Source organism: Lepisma saccharinum, chromosome 27 (genome assembly GCF_977018435.1).
Source record: "Lepisma saccharinum chromosome 27, izLepSacc3.1, whole genome shotgun sequence".
Classification (NCBI taxonomy): Eukaryota; Metazoa; Arthropoda; class Insecta; order Zygentoma; family Lepismatidae; genus Lepisma; species Lepisma saccharinum.
Genome location: NC_139255.1, coordinates 46,214,517 through 46,237,083, shown reverse-complemented (window position 1 = coordinate 46,237,083; position 22,567 = coordinate 46,214,517). Strand labels below are relative to the sequence as shown.

The 22,567-nt window shown below is 36.3% G+C and overlaps 1 protein-coding gene across 1 annotated transcript; it reads left to right on the top strand.

Moving 5' to 3' along the window:
- The first annotated feature begins 271 nt into the window (after positions 1-271).
- On the top strand, positions 272-21,916 carry lolal (longitudinals lacking protein-like). Its single transcript, XM_083113485.1, has 4 exons — positions 272-376; positions 4,556-4,755; positions 12,189-12,384; positions 21,255-21,916. The coding sequence occupies exons 2-3, from the start codon at positions 4,567-4,569 to the stop codon at positions 12,381-12,383; spliced, it is 384 nt and encodes a 127-aa protein (XP_082969611.1). The 5' UTR covers positions 272-376; positions 4,556-4,566; the 3' UTR covers position 12,384; positions 21,255-21,916.
- Positions 21,917-22,567: the final 651 nt, after the last annotated feature.

Genomic DNA, 22,567 nt, shown 5'->3' with positions numbered 1-22,567 from the left:
TTGTTCATTATTTGGCAACTTTGATACGATTTGAATATGTTGTTTCTGTACAATGCGATTGTTTCTTTCTAATGTATAATGTAGGTTTTTCAAGAAAAATTTCCATTTTTTTAATAAGGAAAAATGTTTTATAAAAGTTACTTTAATTACAAGTACAATGGAGTATAATCAGGCATTATTACTTACGTTTTTAAATATCCACCTTTCTCTCATAGTGTCAGCACTAATAATGCTGTATAAATAATAACTATGGCGAAGGTGAAGCCATATCCTCACAGATGACAGCACAGTACAGCAAGAGGAAGCAAACTGTGTTTTGATCTTGTCTTGTGTAAATTGAATGTCTATGTACTTCCGTGTTTTTACTGAACAATAAGTAAGCTCTGCAAATTTGTGTTTGTAATTTTGTGAGAAAACGGATGTATGGATTTCAATTCTACTATGTGGATTTAATTCAAATTAGAAGTGATTGTGATAAAATTTCTCATGTAGCACATTTCGTTGAAATGGTTTCGTATGAAATTCCAGTAACGGTACCGTTATGTTTACGTCAAAGTTCAATTGCGTCGCTTACGGTGCCTGGCACGAAGAATTTCCACAATTGATGAAGTGCACAGTGTTGTATATTTCTTTGTATTTAACCTGCGTGGTATTTGCCTTTCGTATCTCCTTCGCTGGAAAAAGAAAACTAATTATTTAAATAAAATAATGTCTGTTATAATTTAAATTAACTCAAAGAGCATACGTTTTCAAATGTCATGCTACTTTTAATCGTGCTGTATGCAGTGTTAACTCGATATTTTGAAAACACGAAATAGGTTCTTGTAATCTTGGAATGAGAATTAAAATGAATTGATACGTTATAAAAGTTTTGAATCTGGATTTTAATAAAACTCATTTGGTCCAGAGTGGAAGGGAAAATTTTAGCACAATTGATGCTTTTATTTTGGTGGTAGTAATTTTCTGCATCTATTATTTACACGAGAATTATTTTCCCTTCCATATGCTATTCGCGATTAAAATTATCCGATATACCATCTGGGGGAACTTTCCGGATCTACTCTATGTAGGATAGGAAGTCGTTCAAAGCATGGGAAATGTACGAAAGAATAACGTTTAATGGTCCACTTTTTTGCTGTAAATGGTTTTGTTGCTCAGGACAAGTGAAAAGTTTGCATGTGTTTCCACCCCATGGAATTAACAAAATTAAATTTTTTAATAGAATAGATTGACCGTGAATTCTGGATTAGCATGAGGGGATAACATTGAATTGTGGCAAGGAAATTACGAAGAATGCACGTGTCTGTTCACTTTATTTTCGGAAAGATGATTCTATTACCACGAAAGTAAAGTTTGAAATTGTTCTTTATATATAAAACTTTTTTTCCCCCCAAAAAACAATGTATTATGTATGAAATTTGGTACAGGTGCAAGTCGATTAAGTCTAAAGATGAAAATAGTTGAGAATTTATATTAGTGTCTGTAATCACAAAGGTAACCAGAAAAAGAAAATCGACATGCTAAGTTCTTGCAGTGAAGAGAGCCTCGATGAAATTGTGAATTTTATTATTATTATCATCCTGTGTTATTATTAAACCAGCCTGCCTCTTTGGGGGAAGAACTGCAACGGTATGTTTACATTTTTCTCCTACCCAAGCAGTTTGCAAATACAGGTGAATTTGCTTTATTTTCTAATCATTTCCGAGAGCCCCAGTTACAACCTGAGGTGCAGATGAAACACCACTGCTTTGAAGAACCAATGCGTATACATTACTTTTGTCTGCTTTTTCCATGTTATTTTTGCCTATCATAATTAAATGCTTCGTTGTCAGCACAGCTTTACCTTCATTATAGTTCCTGGAATTCATATCGCATTCGCAATATTTAAAAATATCGCGTAATTTAAACATTTCTTCCATAACAGCCATGACAACATGCTGCTCTTACTTACTACTACTGAATGTAAACAAGATTTATCCTACGTAGAACGGCCATATTGGAAGTTACATAGCCCTGAGGTGGTAATTTTAATCTCAAATTGGTTTACTGTCGTCTGGATATTGACTGCGGCTGGTGCTGTCACATGGGAAGGGGTATTATGTCCCTAAATGCTTGCTTTGTTATGTTTATGGTTTTTAGCATTAAGAAAAACATCCCTAGATGCTTCCAGCACATAATCATGTTATATCTAGTTTCAAGCATGGACTCCCCACGTTCCTTTGAGCCTCATTTGGGAATCCTCCAGTACTTGGTGTCTGAGACGACCAATAATGGCTGCTCGCAACAGCTGTGGTAAAACAAACTACATTTCAAATCATTATTTCTGCAGTACTGAAGTTTAATAGGTTTCTCCAAGCTTCAGACTTACTTCCACAATCATTTCAATTATTCTAAGACACTTCCTGGTAACGGTTCCAATGATTTCTCCTATCACAAAGACTAATTATCGTAGAATTTTGGAAATCATTGTCACACGAAATTTGAATTTTCCTTAAAGTAATGAGCACTGTTTGGACTCGAAGAAAGTTATTTATTTTGGAAAAAAACAACAACTTGATAATTACCTTACACACTTCTCATGGACAAGATATTCTCAGTCGAGAAGCGACAGTAAATATCGTGGAAGCGTGGGAATGAATGTAGAAGTAAATCTGAACCTTAGTAGAATGCATTTAGGGACTTTATTTTAATGCTAAGGGAACCAAACCTAACCTAATCACGAAAGCATATATTGAACAAAACCTTAAGTAATCGCTAAAACTCCGCAGTATGTGTTAACAGACATACATTGAAATCGAACCATGTAAAAATTGCATTCATAGCATGATGAAATTGAAATATAACAAAAGGAACTTGGGCGCACTTCCTACTACTTCTATAAAACTTGAGAAAATCATTAAACATTCTGAACAGTTACCCTGTGTGCTATAAAATGGAAACATTCACGGTTTACTCACTTGGTATATAGTTACAGGCAAACGGATAATACTCAACCACACACAGCTTGTGTGACAGCAAATGTGTGCATTTAGTGTGCCTTTGTCATTCTGCATATTCATCTCACCTTCCATTGAGTGGTTTTCTTGTGTTTATACCCCTGAAGCAGGTAATTGAATAGCATGAAGTTCAGTGCCAACAGGAAGTGAATATGCAGCCAGAATAATTTTGTATGCACATGAATGTAGCCAGGGCCATTCTGAAGTATTTTCAGTCCTATTTGTTACATATTACAGTATTTTGTAAAATTTAAGTATCCCCGAAACGTATCTCTTCAATTTTACAGGAGAAAGTACTTACCGAACTGACTTTCCGTACACTTTTGAAAGGTCGTCGAAGTGTTCTTTTCCATCGCTTAACTTATTTCGCCGGTAAATGATGTATTTTTGAAGACTGTCTCTCCAATGCACGAAAGCTGTTGCCTCTATGTCCTTCCACTATGTGAATCAAATGTTGTGTGCGTTCGATGATGTAACCCCCGGTCAGTGTTTCCAACCACACCGTTGTTCTCCCAAGAACATGACAATTTTGAAGATTACAATTTTAACTGTTTGCCTAACCTAACCTTGCCATGCATGGTTCGTGGGGTGTTCGAACCTGGAAAAAAATACAAAATTAGTAACACAAAAGTAGGTATTTTTCGATGAAGAAGGTTGCAACACTGCATAACCACTGATCATCGACAACTCTAGTCAAAATTTCTCCGCCATATTGCGTGTAACGCAAGTGAAAACGAACAAACAAAAATTACTCGATATGTCGAAAATTGATATTATTTGCGTGACAAAAGCGAAATGGCACCTTCAAGAATCCTTAGGAATGCAGAATACGTAAGTACCAATGTGAAAAAGAAGAAAATAATGGAATTTCAGGCGTTTCAGGGATACTTAACATTTAATCAGTATTTAAAAATATATGTTATGGCTAATTTTTTAAACTATTTCATATCAAATAAGAGGTTAGACTTCAGTTTGTGTATTTTTTTTTACAAGTTTTGCATTACAAAGATGTTTGAAGTTGAGTTATTTCGAGACTTACATAATAGCAGAAAGTATTAATTCGTGAGAAATTATATAACGATAACGAGGCTGCTGAAATTGACAACTCATGTAAGATGTAGCATGTGGAAATACCAAGACAAACCTAACACTTCAAACATACTCAAAATGTAAGAATAATAAAATCATAAGCATAATTGTAATGCAGAGTGTGCAACTATTAAACTTATGTGCGCATGTAAGTATAATACACAATCTGAACATGCTAAATAATGCAGTAATAATTATTAATTTGAAAGTGGTCTTTATTCCTTAGATGGCATTTTGTTCCTGTTTGTTGTACAGTCATGGACACTTCTGGGTTGTAACATTCCCATTAAATTTCAGTGGAATTGTTCCAACCCAGAAATGTCCGTGACTGTACACAACACTACAAAAGAGTTAGTGTGAAGTTACCTAGAGGCATTGGTTCGTTCCCAAATGACTGAAGATCACTTTCATAATAAGAATGTATAGAGTATCTACATAATTTAATTGGAATAATATGATTTTTGTTGCAGCAAATCACACCATGTCGTCGGAACAGCAGCAGTTTTACCTTAAGTGGAATGATTTCCAGTCTAATATGGTCTCCTCGTTCAAACATCTCAGGGACGAGAAGAGTTTCACAGACGTAACACTCGCCTGTGAAGGACAAACCTGCAAAGCACACAAAATGGTTCTTTCTGCCTGTAGTCCATATTTTAAGTCACTTCTAGAGGTAAGACGAAGGAAGAGTCTGTCATGACACATGAACACTTGGATACGGTTGCCACTTTGTCTTGAGTAGTGTTATTTTCAGTGGGTTTTTTCCATTATGGTATGAGTTTTTGCGAATCTCATTTGTTGTTCATTGTTTTTATAAATTTGTGAAAGTGTTCAAAATGTCTTGCAGTGACTAGAGTTAATTTTTACGCATTGTGTGAAGAGAAGGAAGAAATTTGACACCATGTCACATTGCATGTCTTCCTATCTGCTTTGTTTTTTATTTTATGTGTATTTTTATGGTGCACCATAAAACTTGGCCGGGATGAAGAGTGGCACTTGCCCCCCCCCCCAACAAAAAAATCAGTGTTAATGAAATTTCAAGTTAGAGGTACTTTTGTTAACCTCCTGGAACTTGAGGAGCAAAGTAATAAAGAGTAATGTAATATTTCTGATTACGCAACTGTATCAGTTAATTAGCAAATAATCCTGAATGTTATCTATTTGGCATGCAAAACTTTTTGAGTGTGCCCCCCAAAGTTAAGTCCTAAGTTTGATTCTGCCCCCTCAAAATTAGGCCCCAAGTTATGCATATGTGATGCGTTATTCATATTCAGAGCCACTGATGTTTTTTTGGTGGGGGGGGGGGGCGTAATCTGAAAATGTATTGCACTTACAAATACCACATGGAAATTTTATGATTGGCAATGTTCGAGACTTTTTTATCCACCTAAAGACATTATCAAGATAGTTGTAAGACTGGAATTTAGCTGATCAAAATGTTGATTTTGAAGCATATTGAAACTAAATGGATTATAATAAGAGTAACATGCAAACAATAAATTTGAAAGAAGATATATAAGATATATCCACAAAACTAAATTCACTCAATACACAATGTGCTGTGCTTGCTTTTCATTCATTTTTTGAATCATTTAGTATTATTCTCATTTTTCAAGTATTTTTGTACTTCAAAAGTTCCTTTATAGATCCCCCATGAAGAATGTGGATATCTGCTGGTCTTTGCACTTTCAGTTATTTAAGCTAGTGTTCTAAGTTCTAATTGGTTTATTCTTTAAATCGACACTAGGGCTCGGAAGTTGATGACCTATAGATTGACCTCAAATTATGTTCGCTCGTAAAATGAAAGCTTGATTTGTCATAAATTTCAAGATAGTATTTGAATAATCCGTTAAAACCCCTTTTTTTTAAAAAAAAAAACAACTACTGAAGCAAAGGCATACAAGCAATTAAGTATTAATGTAGTTTTCTTTACTTTTGCTTCAAGTTTACATCAAATACCTGCAAGGTTTTTCTGTATAAGCATTCACCTCCTTTCACATTGGACCTTTCATGATTCAGTAGTCGGCCAGCATCGGAAAATACATTTGTATTTCATGTATATCTGATTATATTTTTTATATATTGTGACTAATTTTACTTAAAAACCACATACAGGGTAGGAATTGTAGAGGGTGATTCCCTCGCTAGAGGCCCCCTAACTTTTGTCTATAAAACTGCCATTTACTTAAGTTTGTATTGAAAATTTGTATGCACATACCTTGAACAATGTAAAACAGGATCTGCTCATATCCAATGCTGAAAACGGTCCCCTTCCACATGCAAGCACTCTTGTACACGTCTCTCCAAATTCTGGATTACTTTTCTTAAAGTGGCGTATGTAATGGCTTCAATCTCTGGACGTATAGTTTCTTTCAGGGCTGAGATTGCAAGGGATTTATTTCTGTATACTTTTCCCTTCAATAAGCCCCATAGAAAGAAGTTGGGAGGGGTGGGATCGGGAGATATTGGTGGCCAAAGATTATTTGAGATAATTCAATAATTTTGAAACCATAAACCAAACCGCACATGTTTTTCGTGGTCTGTCGGTTGCAATTCTTCAACACATGACACACAGTAAGCATGTAGTTTTGATTTTTTTTGCATCTTTTTGACACGTGGAATATGGGAGATCAGTTTCTTGGGAATGTCTTTGCAATGATTTTGATCGTGATGCCAGTAATCGCTCCTTTACATCCTGTTTTGTCTCTTCAGACATTTTCTGGCCTCCTGAATGCTGTGTGACAAGACTTTCCGTTGACTAACTTTCTTTCCAAATTTCTGGATACAACACTTTGAAGGTACACGTCTCACACAAAATTAAGTCTGAAATGCCCTTTTACATGCTTTAAATGAACCAGTTTTCCATTATTTACGAACGGGGAACACACGCTCTTCGATTGTGTACATTGTAATCCCTATACATTCGACCCAACACTACCGAGATGCATTGTCACGGAACAAAACAAATGAAGGTCACTGGAAGAGTCCAAACCTATTGCGAGGGGTTAGATCCTGTTTAAAATTGTTGAAGGTATGTGCATATAAAATTTCAAGACAAACTTGAAGTAAATGGCAGTTTTATAGACAAAAGTTTGGGGCCTCTAGCGAGGGAATCACCCGGTATAAAAGTGATAATAGTGGGCAGCAAGGTAACACCTCAGTAGGCTTCAATACGTGGCAAGTATTTTGTAAAATGATGCCCCTATCCAATGGTCAATTTCTGTTCAGTTTCCCTTTTTAACATGTGAAGTCAATATTCTAAAAACTTGATTAAATGGGATTTTAAGTATGATGTTTAGCTAACATGTAGTGACCTTCTTACACACATGTTTAAATACAGGGTTTTCATAAATGATTGTCGGGGTTACAAACAAGCACTGTATTTTATGTAATAAAGATAGATACGTGCAATTTTTTGCAAAATGTTAGAAAACTCAACAAGTTTTTATGACAAAGTCACAAATGTTCCATGTGCTCGCCTCGCGGTATCCTGCAGTTATCTAAGCAATAGTCCATTTCCTGCCACACTCGGGCATATCACGTGTAACACTGTTGATGGAATTTGTTATGCGTGTTTTCAGTTCCTCAATGGTAGTGGATAATGGAGGATAGTAAACGGTATCTTTTACGTATCCCCAGATAAAGAAATCGCAAGGAGAAATGTCAGGGGAACGAGGTGGCCATGATGAAAGGTTTTCATCCTCATCACTCCCGTGCCCAATCCAACGTTGTGGTAATTTTCTGTCAAGCAATGATGGCACTTCACAGTGGAAGTGAGGTGGGGCTCCATCCAATTGCATGATGAAGGTGTTAGTTTTTTCTTCCACTTGAGGGAATAGCCCATTCAACATATCCAGGAATGTCAATCCCATAACCGTTTTCTCCATGAAGAAGAATGGACCGTACACCTTTTCTTGTGACACAGCACAAAAAACATTCACTTTAGGCAAGTCCCGAACCAACTCAACAAACTGCTGAGGATTTTCCGTTCCCCATATGCGCACATTGTGTGTGTTTACTTTTCCACTTAGGTGGAATGTCGCCTCGTCAGTGGAAACAAAATTCTTGATGAAATTGTCATCGTCAGCCATGAGATTTTGCATATCGCTGGCAAACGTTTCCCGTACACGACGGTCGTTACGTGTTAGGATCCAGCAGGAATCAATTTCTTCGGGCTCCGTAGATAGGTTCGCTCCACATCATGTTCCGGCACTGATGGTCGACCACTGCTTTTGCCTTTGCAAATGCAACCTTTTTCTTTGAACTGTGCATACCACCTTTTAATCGAATTGTCTGTCGGTGCATCTTTCCGATATCACGCACGAAAATGTCGTTGCACAACTGTAACTGACCTCGTTGCATGATATTCAAGGACACAGAACGCCTTCTCACTAGTATTATCCGCCATTTTGGAAAACTGCCGCCTAGCGGCAGAATCGGGAAACAGAGGTCTATGAAACAAATAAGAAACAAAACTTGTTGAGTTTCTCAACAATACTGTGCATTTGTGTTCACCGTGTCATTCACCCAGATTAATTACAACAATGAATAAACCCGGACAATCATTTAAGAAAACCCAGTACATGAATTGACCCAACGATCTGGTCTGGAAAATATTGAGACTTTTGTTTTTACAAAATTGTAGACACCCTGGGATAGTGACATTGATTTAAAAACCTTACAACTGTGATTAAGTTAGGAGATTTTGATTATAACACCATTAAGCCTTGTTTTCATGATACGAAAAACTCAATATGCTGATCAAGGCAGAAATTTATTTTATTATAAAACATAAACTAAATGTAACGTTTCAACCATCTAGCAAGGTCTTCTTCAGACTCTGCACCAAGTACAAGTACAAAGTACAAAATCACAGCGTTGCTATGATGCCAGAGAGGTCTCAAGTTTGAATACAAGCCGGTGCATTGTTGTTCTTCATGAGTGTCCCTTCATCAATTTCATCATCTCACAATCATTTTTGCAATTAGGACCTCCCCGATGGCGCAGTGGTAGCGTCGTCGCCTTGTAATCAAGGGGTCCTGGGTTCGATACCTGGTGGAGGCACAAGTGGTTCGGATCCCACTTTAAACTGTAGATCCAGTCCCGATTAGCCTTCCTGTGCATAAAGTGGACTTAAACACCAAATCAATCAATCATTTTTGCAATTAGCCAAAAGTGGCAGAAAAGCAAAGTAAAATATGTCAATCAATCGTGTATCTACTATCAATGAAACATTAAGTAATACTTGTTTACAGGATCAACAAGGGCTTTTGAGTGTGAACCATTCCAAGAATAATTAAATTTGTTTTGTGCATATACAGTAAAACTTCTCAATAACGGACAGGCCTGGAGGAAAAATAAATGTCCGTTATTAGGAAGTGTCCGCTATTCAGAAAAAAAGTGTAGGATGTTACACAATAGGATAAGCGTATTACAGTACATACTTTACGAACGTGTTTTTTTTCCTACATTCAAGGAACAAAATTCTGTACTACATGCGGTGAATTTAAATTTACTAAAGTATCCATGCATTACAAATTTCAAAAGAGATAATACGGTACATGTAGTGTAGTCCTTTGTTAAATTACTGCATTTAAAATTGACTCTAACTATTTCTGGCCAGACCCAGATTGTCAAAAATAATCATCTATATTTTTCTGAATCTTAAAGTTCTTTACAATTGTCTTTTCATTATGTGTTTCGAGTTGAGATGCTAAACTGAGTCCGTCTTCATCTGATTTTCTTAAAACATAATGCTTTTACTTTCTCACCACAAATAATACTGTCTACTCTCTGCACTTTTAAAAAGAAATACGTTTGGTGTAACATGAAACAATGCACGCTAGTTCGAAATACTGGCCGTTGTGTCGAATTCCAGGAATTGCGACCGTTTTCTTTCAGACTGTACGTTATTAAGAAGTTTTATTTCCGTTGGGGAGGTAGTTTTCAGTGACCATTAAACCACATGTATTTCTGCCAGGGAATTTAAAAATGTCCGTAATTTAGAAGTGTCCGTTAGGAGAAGTTTTACTGTACATGTTTTAGAAAATCCAAAAATATGTACAGAAACCATTCAAAAGATAAGAAATGTGTAACATCAAAACCACCGTGTTGCCAGCATTTTCATCCTATTTTTTGAAACAAGTCGGACAAACCAACGGCAGTGGCATGACCAAGGGAGCATTGGTGCAAGTCACACCCACTTGGCCCAGTATTCCTTTAAAAAGAAAAAAAAAATTAAAGGCAGGAAAATGTGACAAAATGAATATCTCAAATATAATATTTAACATAATACAGTGTAAGTCAAAATGATGTTCCCGATTTCAGTGTCTATTTATTTCATTGTAATGATACGTAAATGACTGAGATGACACACAGATTGAAAAACTCAAAAAGTGTTTCCTGGCATATTATAAATGTTCTATGTGCAATCCACGTGCTACACGACACACATCTAGTCTATAATCAACTTCCTGCCACACACTTCCTAGCATGTCAAGGTCCACATCAAGACTTAATGAAATGGCCACCACGATCCCCAGATCTCACTCCATGTGATTTTTTCCTATGGGGTTTCATCAAGGATCGAGTTTTTGTGCCACCACTTGCTACAACATTGGTGCAATTGCGTGAGCACATCACTGCAGCCATAAGCGAAAGAAGGGTGTGGCAGGTACTAGATGTGTGTCTTGCAACACGTGGATCGCACATAGAACATGTATAATATGCCAGGAAGAACTTTTTGAGTTTTTCAATCTGTGTGTTTAATCTCGGTCATTTACGTATCATCATAATAATGGTTCGGATCCCACTTTAAACTATAGATCCAGTCTCGATTAGCCTTACTGTGCATAAAGTGCACTTAAAACGCCAACTCAACGAATCCATCCATCAAAGCAAGTTGGGGTCGTATAAATAAAGGTTGAGAAAAACGAAAAAGAGTTCAAGAAAAAGAAAGTAGATTAATTTTGGATTTGTTTATTTTGGTGGACATCCTTTTCTTCACTCCATCTCCAACTGATCGTTCCACACTTTCCAGAGAATATGTTGGTGTTTCAAGGCTGTCCGTTCTGAGCCACATATCCCGTCATGTACCGTATTTGCCGGTGTATAAAACACAATTTTTTCCTTTAAAAATAGGTTTCATAAGCGTGTTGTCATAAACACCGATATTCATTTTTTGATTACATTCATGTCTGGAAATTTTCTCTGTTCTGAGTCAGACGATGTCCTTGCAGTGTGTGATGAAGAAGATTAAAATGTATCCTTTCCTAGTTAGATTTGGAAAGTTCTTTGTTGAAAGTAAAGAGGGTCTGTATTATATGCCAGGAATACGGTATATGTGTGTATTAAATATGAAAATGTCAGGAAATATGTAAATATTTGTACTTATTGAGTAAAATGTGTAAAAACTTATGTACTTTAAAATGAGTGGGGGTGCTGTGACCCTGGCCGTCTTTATCCCCCAGAGTTTTCTCCAGGTACCCACTTTATACGATGCCGGAGCCGCTGGAACAGGTGGAAAAGATCCCGGTTCTCCCCCATCTGGGATCGAACCCAGGTCTCTCGCATGGTAGTCAGATGCCCTTACGACTGAGCTACCACGGCTACTTATATTTACTTATTTACGTGGTGTTATATTACTAAATTTTATAATTATGTATTATTTGCACTGTAATTGTTATCAATTCATAACACTCCCTCTACCTAATAGTCAATTACGGTTCAGTTTTTGCATGCAAAGTTATTCTAAAACTTGGTTAGGTGAGGTTTTAAGTATGAGTGTTGGGCTAAAATATAGTGAACTTCTCCCAGATATGCTCAAATACAGCAATTGCTGCAATAATTTGGTCTCGAAAATTTTGGTTCTTGGACTGAAATTCTGGAAAAGTAAAGGAATTTTGACCAACATAATTTTTAACCAATTTAGGATCATTTTGGACTGAAATTTACATTTACATGACCCTAAACGCAACGATACAGCACTCCCACCACCAAGTGGAAAATTCTGGACACTGTGATTTCCTGAAAATTTAATACGTAAGATGGCATAATCACGTGACTTCTGCTACATCCCAAAAGTTATACCATTATTATTTTTTCCAGGAAAATCCATCAAAACACCCCATCATAATTTTAAAGGATGTGCCATACAGTCACTTACAGGCTATATTGGAGTTCATGTATGCAGGCGAAGTGAACGTTTCACAGGAGCAATTGCCAGCCTTTCTGAAGACTGCAGAACGACTGAAGGTGAAAGGTCTCGCAGAAGCTCCGCAGTCTATTAAGAGAGAAGGATAGGGTAAGTGCATTGTTAATAATGGAAAAATGCTTAGCGTCACTTTTCAGCCACTTTTGGGTAATGACGACGATGAGCATGAGTGGTGATATGATGAAATTGATGAAGGTACACTCACAAAGAATGTCCCAGGCCAGGATTGGAACTTTGGCATCATATTGTGTACTCGCTACTCTTGCCACGAGGTTCTGAAAATTGTTGAGTAATACAGTAATATGTCCTCGTGCTTTACATTTTCCCGCATTATACATTCAATCCTGATGGTCCAGACTTTGCAAAATGTTATAAGATTTTCATCGATTTTATATTTTCGTGCATTTTAAGTTTTTTCAGCTTCACGCCCTGAAAAAAATGTAAGAAAGAGATTCTACTGTAAGGTCCGCTTAAGACGAAAGCATTTTTCTTAACATTTGTGCCATGGCCAAAAAGCTACCGTGTAAAGTCAAAAATCTTATGGCTTTTCAGGTGCCATGGCATTTCTCAAGTATATAACCCGTCCTATTTCCGTAGCATTTTTTGTAGCATAACCAATCAGAAGCGACCTCTAAGTCACGAGTGAAGATGCAATGGTGGCCACGTGAGACGTAAACAGTGTGTCACTTCACATTTTTAAAAGCCGATAACTATGGAACCAAGAGGAATAACTTTTCGTATAAAATGTTATTATTAGAGACACTAATTTTTGGTAAATAAAAAAGCAAAATTTTGGTACAAAAACAGAGTCAATTTTGGGTTCAAAAGCGCTAAATAAAATAAAATATCTGTGTTATAGCGGTGAAAAATTGGATGAAAAGTGGTATATAAAAATACATTTTGGTTTTAAAATTGTGAATATAATCCTAAATTTGATTTTAAAACTACACTTATTCCACAGAACTAACATTTCACTTCTAATAGCACATTTATGTAGTTATCAGAGTATTAAATTTATTTCTGTGTAAGGGAGTCCATTTTTGCTTCTTCAATATTAACAGCAGAATTAATAAATTTTCAGGGAATTGCATAACTCTCAGGATAATTCAGACCTCAGAAGGTGTCACGTTGGTGCATAAACCCTGAATGTCGTGTTTAAGAGTTAATTTCGCTTTTTGCAGTTCATTTCACATTATTTCGTGACAAAACATGGTCACAAATGCATCTCACACCATTCAAAAACATGGAAAATTAACACTACAATGTGTTTTTTTGTCAAAAACGAAATATGCATGTTCCTAGTTATTACGTATGCTGCTTAAATGCATACTATACAATGTTTGCTGTACACGTATGGAGGAATATTTTAGTTTCAATTGTAAACACCGTCCACTCACCATAGATAGTGTAGCTCAACGTGCCTTTCTTGCTGTATATGTTATACATTGTAATTGCAAGAGCTAACCGAAATGCTTCCATTTAAAGTACTATCTGCTATGAGACTTTTAGAAGCATTTGCATAGCATTTATGCTAGCAAGAATGTTAAAGGAAATGCTTTCGTCTAAAAGCAGCCTAATATCATGAATGTTGTGGTTTAACAATTCTGGTACGGTTCCCTATGACCTAAAATCATGGAAACATGAAAAGTTGCAAAATTTTGAAAATGCTTCTAAAAAACTTGGAAACATCACAGAAAATCAATTTTTGTTTGTACTTGAAAAGATTTTGAAAGTCCAAATTTTTCCTGAACCAGCTTGTGGTGGCCAAGACTAAACTTTTCTTTTGTTTTTATTACAAGTTTTCCAACTTAGGCTTGCTTTGTACACCATAAGCCTGTGTTTTCTTATAGGGCAATGAAATAAATGAGACAAAATGGCTTTCTGTGAAGGAGTAGTTAGCACATCGTTCTATGACGCCAGGGGTCCCCGGTTTGAATCCTGGCCTGGGCATGGATGATTGTGAGTGTCCATTCATCATATCATCACTCCTCCCCATCTTCACAAATTAGCCAAAAGTGGCACAAAAAGCGACGTAAAATAAAGCAAATCAATCAATCAAAAATAACTTTGTAGCTAGCTGTAGCAGAATTCATCCCAACATAGATGAAACAATGCACTCACAAAATAGTTTGTTCACAGTTTATCACAGTTGTATTTTCCAAATATTTTTATGGGAATAAATATCTTGTCTGTGTACGAATCCCTTCCCTGTGAAATTTTATGACAAAATGCATTCCCGTTCTGTGTATTTTTTTTTCTGAGTTTCCGTAGTAATATTTTTAAGTAGCTACTGCTTCAGACAATTCATCCGATTATCGTGGTTCATACGTCTTTCTCTTCAGAATAGAACAGGCTTTCAAATGGTACCACACACATGTGTACATCATGTATGAGGAAACGGAAATCGGGTATAATTTGGGAAATTTCCCTCCGAAAAATCCCTTTTGGTAACTTTGGGGCCCTCTGGACCAACCCTGGATATAGGTACCCGATTATAATATACCTTGAAAAATACTATGATCTATACGTAATGTGTCTGCCAAGTTTCGTTGCAATATCTTCAATAGGTATGAGGGGAAAAAATATTTCGCAATCCTGTTTGACAATACTATAAGAAACTCACAATCTCAAAAGCCAAAAATAAATCACCAACAGTTCAAATAACACAACACCAAAAAAAATGTACATAAAGCAACTGTCTAAACGTCGCACACAAACGAACTCACGTTTGCACTTTGTCAGCATAACACAAAATTAGTTTACTTTCCTCTGAGCTTCTTCTTTTTCTTCTTCTTCGTCGGCACTGAAAATCGTGACTAAATAAAAGGTGATTGTTTCTTCAATAGCAAAACATATGTTTCACCAACAAAAAACGTATTATTCCTTTCAACACAGGTTACTTCAGTCAGAGATGCTCGCGGGCGTAATATTATGCTGAACACAGAATATGCTATAGTGACCAAGGGTGTAAAATTATGCCAAACACAGGGAAGGGGTTAACCATGTCAAATTATAAGTTGCCATATATAATTGTTTTTTCTGATTTCGTTCACCCTGTCCATCCTCCAAAATGGCTGCTATGAAAATCTCAGCCTAAAAGATCCTATGGTGGAAACAGAGACCACCACTTTGCCCCCTCCCCCAAATGCACTATATTTAAAAATAACATATTCCCAATGTATAGCTTAAGTGGTGCTCTAAAATTGTTAAGGCACTCTTTTCTTTCCAAAAATATAGTTCATGCAGAGTTTGAAAATGCCATGAATTTGGAGCTACCTCAGCTCATGTAAAATCCATTTTTCATCGACCACCTTGAAATGCTTTGAACAATTTCACTAAAATGCAAGACTAAATCATTCAAAACTTTGGATGTACATGTTTCCTCTAAAAAAATATATAGCTCTGATATGGCATCACTTCCCTACTAAAAGAAAATAATAAACTTTGATTTTTCTTCAAAATTGAATATCAGTTTTGGCACTAAATTTCAGTCATTTTCATTAGAGATGGTGAAAAAAAAGTACAGAACATGAAATAAAGCTTGAAAGGCCAAAAATCCCCAAAGTCATGAAACAGAAATGGCCACCATTTTTAAACGAAGTCAAGTTTTAAAAGAATAATGCCTAATTTTAACTACCCTTGCATAGGGGTTAGAACTAAAAAAAAATAAAAAAAAATGGACAGGCAACCAGTGCTGGACCATTCGGTATGAACTGACCCATATTCACTCTGGACAATAACTCTGGTCTTAGCATAATTTCTGTGAGCTAACTCTGGTCTTAGCATAATTTCTGTGAGCTAAAAGTGAATAAACATCATAGTAATGCTTCTCCCATGTATCTAAGATTAATATTAATAGTAATTTGTGAGTGTTTTAGGGCCAATTTTCAAAAATATAACTGTGCCACTGGAGACTGGTTCATACATTGAATACTGAAACCTGTGATATTTGTATTATGAACAATATTGCTTTCTGTTATTTTAATATGTTGAACATGTATTGAGTTTACTGTGTATCAGTTTCATTGTGGTAAAATGTGGGATTCACTATCAAGCAATTACCCAAAGTGGAGTGTCTTTTTTGTTACAACATATTACTTTCTTTAAATATATTTGTACTTTCTGTGCAGGTAAGAGTGGTAACACAGTTATTTTCTGTTAGGCCTGCCCTCCTCTCCAACAATACCTAAATCAACACAATATTCCACATAGTTGCCGAGATATGACATTTTGTGTTACATGGTGCATTCATCCGTCCACCCCATTTATGAAAATCTTCAAATTTTCAAAATATTGTAACTTGTAAAATATTTGTTGGAAAAGTCTAATATTACATATTTGTCATATTGGGCCATGCATCTATCAGTATAAAAGAAAAAATAGCAAATCCGTGAGTATGAAGCAACTTTTTGTCTTTCATTTGGGTGATTTCATGTGCATTGACCCCTATTCATTTCATCAGCTTCGCAAGAGGTGTGTGAAATTATTATTTGTGTAAGAAGTAGAGTTGGGAAAAAAAACAGTTTTTTTTCCGCTGCTTTTTTTGGTTGGGCTTTATTCAAAAAAGTGTCTCAAATCAAGGAAAATACTGGAGTTGGCAGTATTTTTCCTGTTCCATGGTTTTCGTTTATCTCCCTCTGTAAAATAGGCAATCCTTTCTAAATATAAAATACAATGTACAATATGAAATTCTTAGCTAGACATAAACAGTGTTGTAAAAAAAGATGGCTTTTTGAATGGCAGTTCTTTCAGTGTGTTATTTTCATAATAGTTTTGTGTGTGCTTTTAATAGAATAGTATGATATGATTTTCAATGTTTGAATTTGTTATACAAACACGTACATGATGCAAAAAATAAAATACTGCTCTACTTTTGAACATCTAGTATCAAATCTCTTTACATTAAATTTTGTGTTCAGTAAAATATATTTGTATTCTGTCTTTCCAGTACATCATGTATAATTTTGTTAAATGCCTGCTAACCCTGGTCACGGAGCAACTAGTGATGTATTTTGGCTGCTTGTTCGAGTGGTTCTCAACCTTTCTGAGACCGCAGCCCAGTAAATTTACATGGGTTTTAAATAAAGTAGTGGCCACACTGTCAGGAAAAGGTAATGACACCATGCATGTGCTAGCAGGCAGTGAGCAATGTCAGTTTGGAGCCATGCTGATGTGTGGAGTGTCGAAAGTGGTTGGTTCAGCGACTGCTGTTGTGTATGTAGGAGGTTGAAATGAACACCATTTTCTGTACTGCTCTAAAACATGTTTAGAAAGGTAGAACAGTGATTGTGGATCAAAATCTAGGTTTGATCATGACAAAAATGCACAAGAATGTGATCAAAAACTTGCATGAAGCCTGAAGCAACAATAACTAGCCTTACCTGATGGTTGCACAATGGTGACAATATCGGGAACCCAGCATGATGCAATCTTCCTCACGTTGAGGTTCTCACGGACACATCACAACCTCCTAAAGAAATGCACTTACCCATTATGCAACTATCAGATAGGGCTAGGTATTGTTGTTACAGGCTTCTTGCTAGTCTTGCTGACATTGTCGTGCATTTCTTCCACAGGCAACCTGGATTTTGATCCACAGTCAATGTTCTACCTTTGTAAACATGTTTTAGAGCAGTAGAGAAAATGGTGTTCATTTCAGTCTTCTACATACACCACAGCACTCGCTGTACCAACCACTTTTGGCACTCCTCACATCGACATGGGCCCAAACTGACATTGGTCACTGCCTGATAGAACATGTTTTTCCTGACAATGTTGCCACTACTTTATTTACAACCCACGTATTTCTTACAAGTCGATGCCCTGGTCCCAACAATTTCACTCATAAATACATCAACAGTGGCATAATCATAGTTCAATTATGTATAGACTTGCTGTCCAATATAAAATTATATTTAAAATAGTCGTCAACCCCTGGGTGCAACGGACCTTTTGTGGCACTGCAGTTGAAAAACACTGGCACTAAAACTGAAGCAGAAACAAATAAAAAGTGGCTGGCCAGCCGGCAAAAAAAAAAATGCCATTCTAGCAAGAAATCTGGGCTGGACCTACAGTTTGAAATGAGATCTGAAGCACTACCTCCACTGGGATTGAACCTTGGACCCCTTTTTATTACAATGCAACAGCATTACTTTATTTCACTCCAGAGGCCCATTCATGATTATAAAAGGAACCTTCTATCAAAAAGCCGGCCTTTTTCCAACAACAGTACTTACAATTTGTTCTCTGTGATTTACAGGCTAAATTAAATCAATCTCTTGATGAAGTAGCTAACGACCTTGTTAAGTATAGAGAACATTCAGACCGAAGCAACACATGACAGTGGGGAGTGTCACATTGAAGTGACGAAGTGACATTTGCCCCTTCAGTCTGCAAGCAAGCATCCACCACACAGCACAAACAAGGCGGCATTATGCCTCACACTGTCCTTTAGTATAAAGCAAAAAAAATCACCGTGCATGCAAGAACAACAGATCAAAACGGCACACCATTGAGAAAACAGTGTAATCCGAACAACATGCAAGTGACATGTTTAGCTCATTGTCGCACTTCGGTTCAAAAGGTTGAATGGATTACTGAGGGTCTGCTTCCAAGTGACACATGTCTCTTGTTGCTTCGGTCTGAAAGTTTCTTGAGAAAGTGGTACAGCCCAACTGACACTTGCAGCTTATGTTGTTTTGGTTTAAAAGGTTGCATTTACTTCTAAGGGTTGGTTTTCAAGAAGTATGTGTCACTTCCGTCTCAAAGCTCTGTTAAACAGGATATAAGTATACACACATTGACGTAATACGTATACTTCTGCACATGTGTTGTGAACAGTAAAGACTTTTAATTGTCCCGAAACAGGATATTTTGATATTAACATTTGTTTCATATTTTATGACATCAATATTTAAATTGAGACAGAAATATGTAAAAGCTTGTTTTAAGTCCATTTCATGGTCAGATGTGCTCATCAGGACTACACGTTTAGTTTTAACGTTATGTAGCTTACCCGTGCCATACAAGAAACTTACATACCGGGATCGGCTCACAGGACCACACTTTTTTTCCCACTAAAATTCAAGAAACCATTTTATTATTGAATCACTGCTTCCATTGCTGATTATATATGTGCAGTTATTTATTAATTATAATAATTACAAAAATTACTATCATTTATAAAAAAATAATAACCAATTGAGGGGTTTAGTGAGAGAGGGAGCTATGCAACTTTGACAAGAAATGGAAATAAATTGAGTTTTGTAAAGCATTGCGTTGTCATAATTTGTATAACAAAGGGTATATTTTTTTTCTGAACATATTGTTAGGTAAATTATTCAAAAGGAAAATATGAATTTCAATATAAATACCATTTATTATGAACATTTATGGTATATTGTAGTATACCCATGTGAAAAAATCAATCTAGCACATCAAATACTTTGAACAAGGCTTAAATACTTTTTCCTCAGTGTAAATCATGTTCACAGGGTTACATATGATCTACATAAAGACAGCTTCATATTTCTTCTGGAGGATCTTCACTGTCCATTGTTTCTGTGGATTTTAGTTTTTGGTAAACACCATGAAGAACTGGAGGAATTTAAGGCAATATTGCCATGAGATCTTTTAACTTCAGGGCTGATATTAAATCTAGCACCGGTTACTGCAACACAACTTCTGCCACTCCTATTGCAGACACCATCAGTAAGTAACATAGCTCCTTCTCTCACTCAAAATGCTGATGAGGACGTATTCAAGAACTCAGAAAATCTGCTACAGAACAAGCAGGAGCTATGCAACATGGTTGTAGTTCACATGATAGATGACAGATGGTAGGAGAAGACTGAAAATGGCAAAAAATAAAATTTTCAAGATTAGTGGCATAGCTCCCTCTCTCACTAGACCCCTCAATTATTGCATGAGTGTATATCACATATTTTATCATTCACCGAAACTCACAAAATCCAGAATATTTTTTTTAATGCTTTTTTGTTTGTAGAAGTGCAGTTGTTTATTAAATATAATAATTACCATCATTACCAACCAATTAAGTGGCCGTGGTGGCTCAGTCGGTAACGCGTCTGACTACCATGCTCAAGGTCCCGGGTTCGATCCCCGGCCGGTTCAAATCCGGGAACTTTTCTAACGTGGGAAGCGGCTCCGGTGCCCACCCAGTGTCGAATGACATGGATACCTGGGGGAAACCCTGGGGGGTAAAGGCGGTCAGGGGCTTGATGCTGATCACATCACCCCTACTCACGACCGGATCAAGAAAGTGTGGGGCGTTACCCCCACACCCCCTATATACGCCTTCATGGCTTGGTGCTAAGCACAGGGGAGCACTTTACTTTTTTTTTTACTTTATCAACCAATTGTACACTGTCACTGGCTTGAGTGTCTCGAACGAGACACATTCAAAGATGCCCCTGGTACCTGATATGCCCCACAAGTGCCTCCTAATTGTATTTCATTTATGTTTTTATGAGCAAACGTAATACATAAATATTGTGAACATCTTAGGGAACAATGTAATTTATTTTCAAACAGTAAAAAAAATCTAAAAACGGAGGTCATGGGTTTGCAAGCCCCCCTCTGTAGGCTAGGGTTAAAATTGTATCTGAACCACTATGCAATGTGTCCACTGGGATTGGCCAATATCTGTCTATTGGCTGTTACATCATGCATTTTTTTTAGCTAGTTGTAAAACATGTCACTACAAACCGGTAAACTCGTAATAGTAACTTCAAGTGAAATAGGGTAGCTATAATTGGTAAAAAGCCAAAAAAGCAAAAAAATCTGTTTTTATTTCAAAATGCCGGCTTTATATCGAAAAAAAAATGTCCATTCAAAAAAGCTGGCTTTTTTGCAACTCTAGTAAGAAGTGAATTCAACAATGTTTGTGCACTGAATTCCTTTTTTAATATTTCAACTTTAGTCTCCTTTTTTCTTTCTAGGTACTAACTTGAGGGTCCAGTGTTCAGCTGTGCATTATTGCAAGTGTATTGAAGTTGCAACTGGTCGTGTGAATGTGTGTGACTGTAGAAGCATGTGCGTTCAAATGGCAGTGATTTTTGAGTGTGTGTGTGTTCATGCGTGGGACAGAATGAAAAAAAAAAAGACTGCTGATGAATCTTTGAATTTCGTTTCTTTTTGTTTCGTTTTAAGAAGTTGGTGAAATTAAAAACTTAACTCACAAGCATCTGATTTAAATAATATTCAATGACGCATTGTGGTTGACGATATCACAGTTGTTTATAATTTTTTTTGGAAGATGACCGCTGCAGACTTGCGACAAAATTTTTTTAGATAAGTGCAGACACCAGTGTAGATGTGAAAGCATTGTAGCAACATGACGAGGGAATTGTGTCTCTTATATATATATATCTTCTTTTGCACTTCAACGTGTGGATTTTTTTTAAAGAAATATCAGAGAGAGAATATGTGTGGTGTAAAGAACACATAAGTTATTTTTTTTTGTCATTTTTGGGTTGTTGCCAATGTCTTTGTGATTTCAAAAAATGTACAGAACTATGAACATTTCTGTAACCTAGAAATCTATGATTTTTGTAAATGTCAGTATTTTTTTGTATAGAAATAAAATTGCACTTTGAACAATTTTATGACCTTTTAATGTTAAGATGCAAATAATGCGGCTTCTATTTTTATATTAATTGTGATGGTTTCTTGGTGTTGCCTTAAGTTGTGACCTGCCTTTGGTTCGACTTGTGCTGCTCTCTGTTACTTTCTAAGACAACCTAGACCTCCTCGATAGTCTAGTGGTAATATTGTCGTCTTGTAATCAAGTGTTCCTGGGCTTGATACCTGGTGATGGCACACAGTGGTTTGGATCTCATTTTAAACTGTAGTTCCAGTCCCAATGAGCTTTTCTGGGCATAAGGTGTACTTAAAAAAACTCAAACCTGCATTCATTACAATTTATAAATCTAAAAATAATTGGTTTTATCAAATCAAAATACAGTCGAGTCTCGTTTATCCGACATTCTGTATTATCGTACATTTCACCGGAAAAAAAAAAAATCATCAATCAAACATGATTGAAACATTGAAACGCATCAATGTAAATGATGTTGCTTATTGGTTGCAAGGGCCTGGGCTGACATAATGATGCTGCAAAGATGGCGAGATTTGGCAGCGAAGAAACTGCAATTGTCAGGACTACGATCAAAATTTTCTTTCAATCATCACAGGACTGAACTTTTGAAGTACTGTACGTACGTACTGTGTTTAACTTCAGACAATTCTGTAA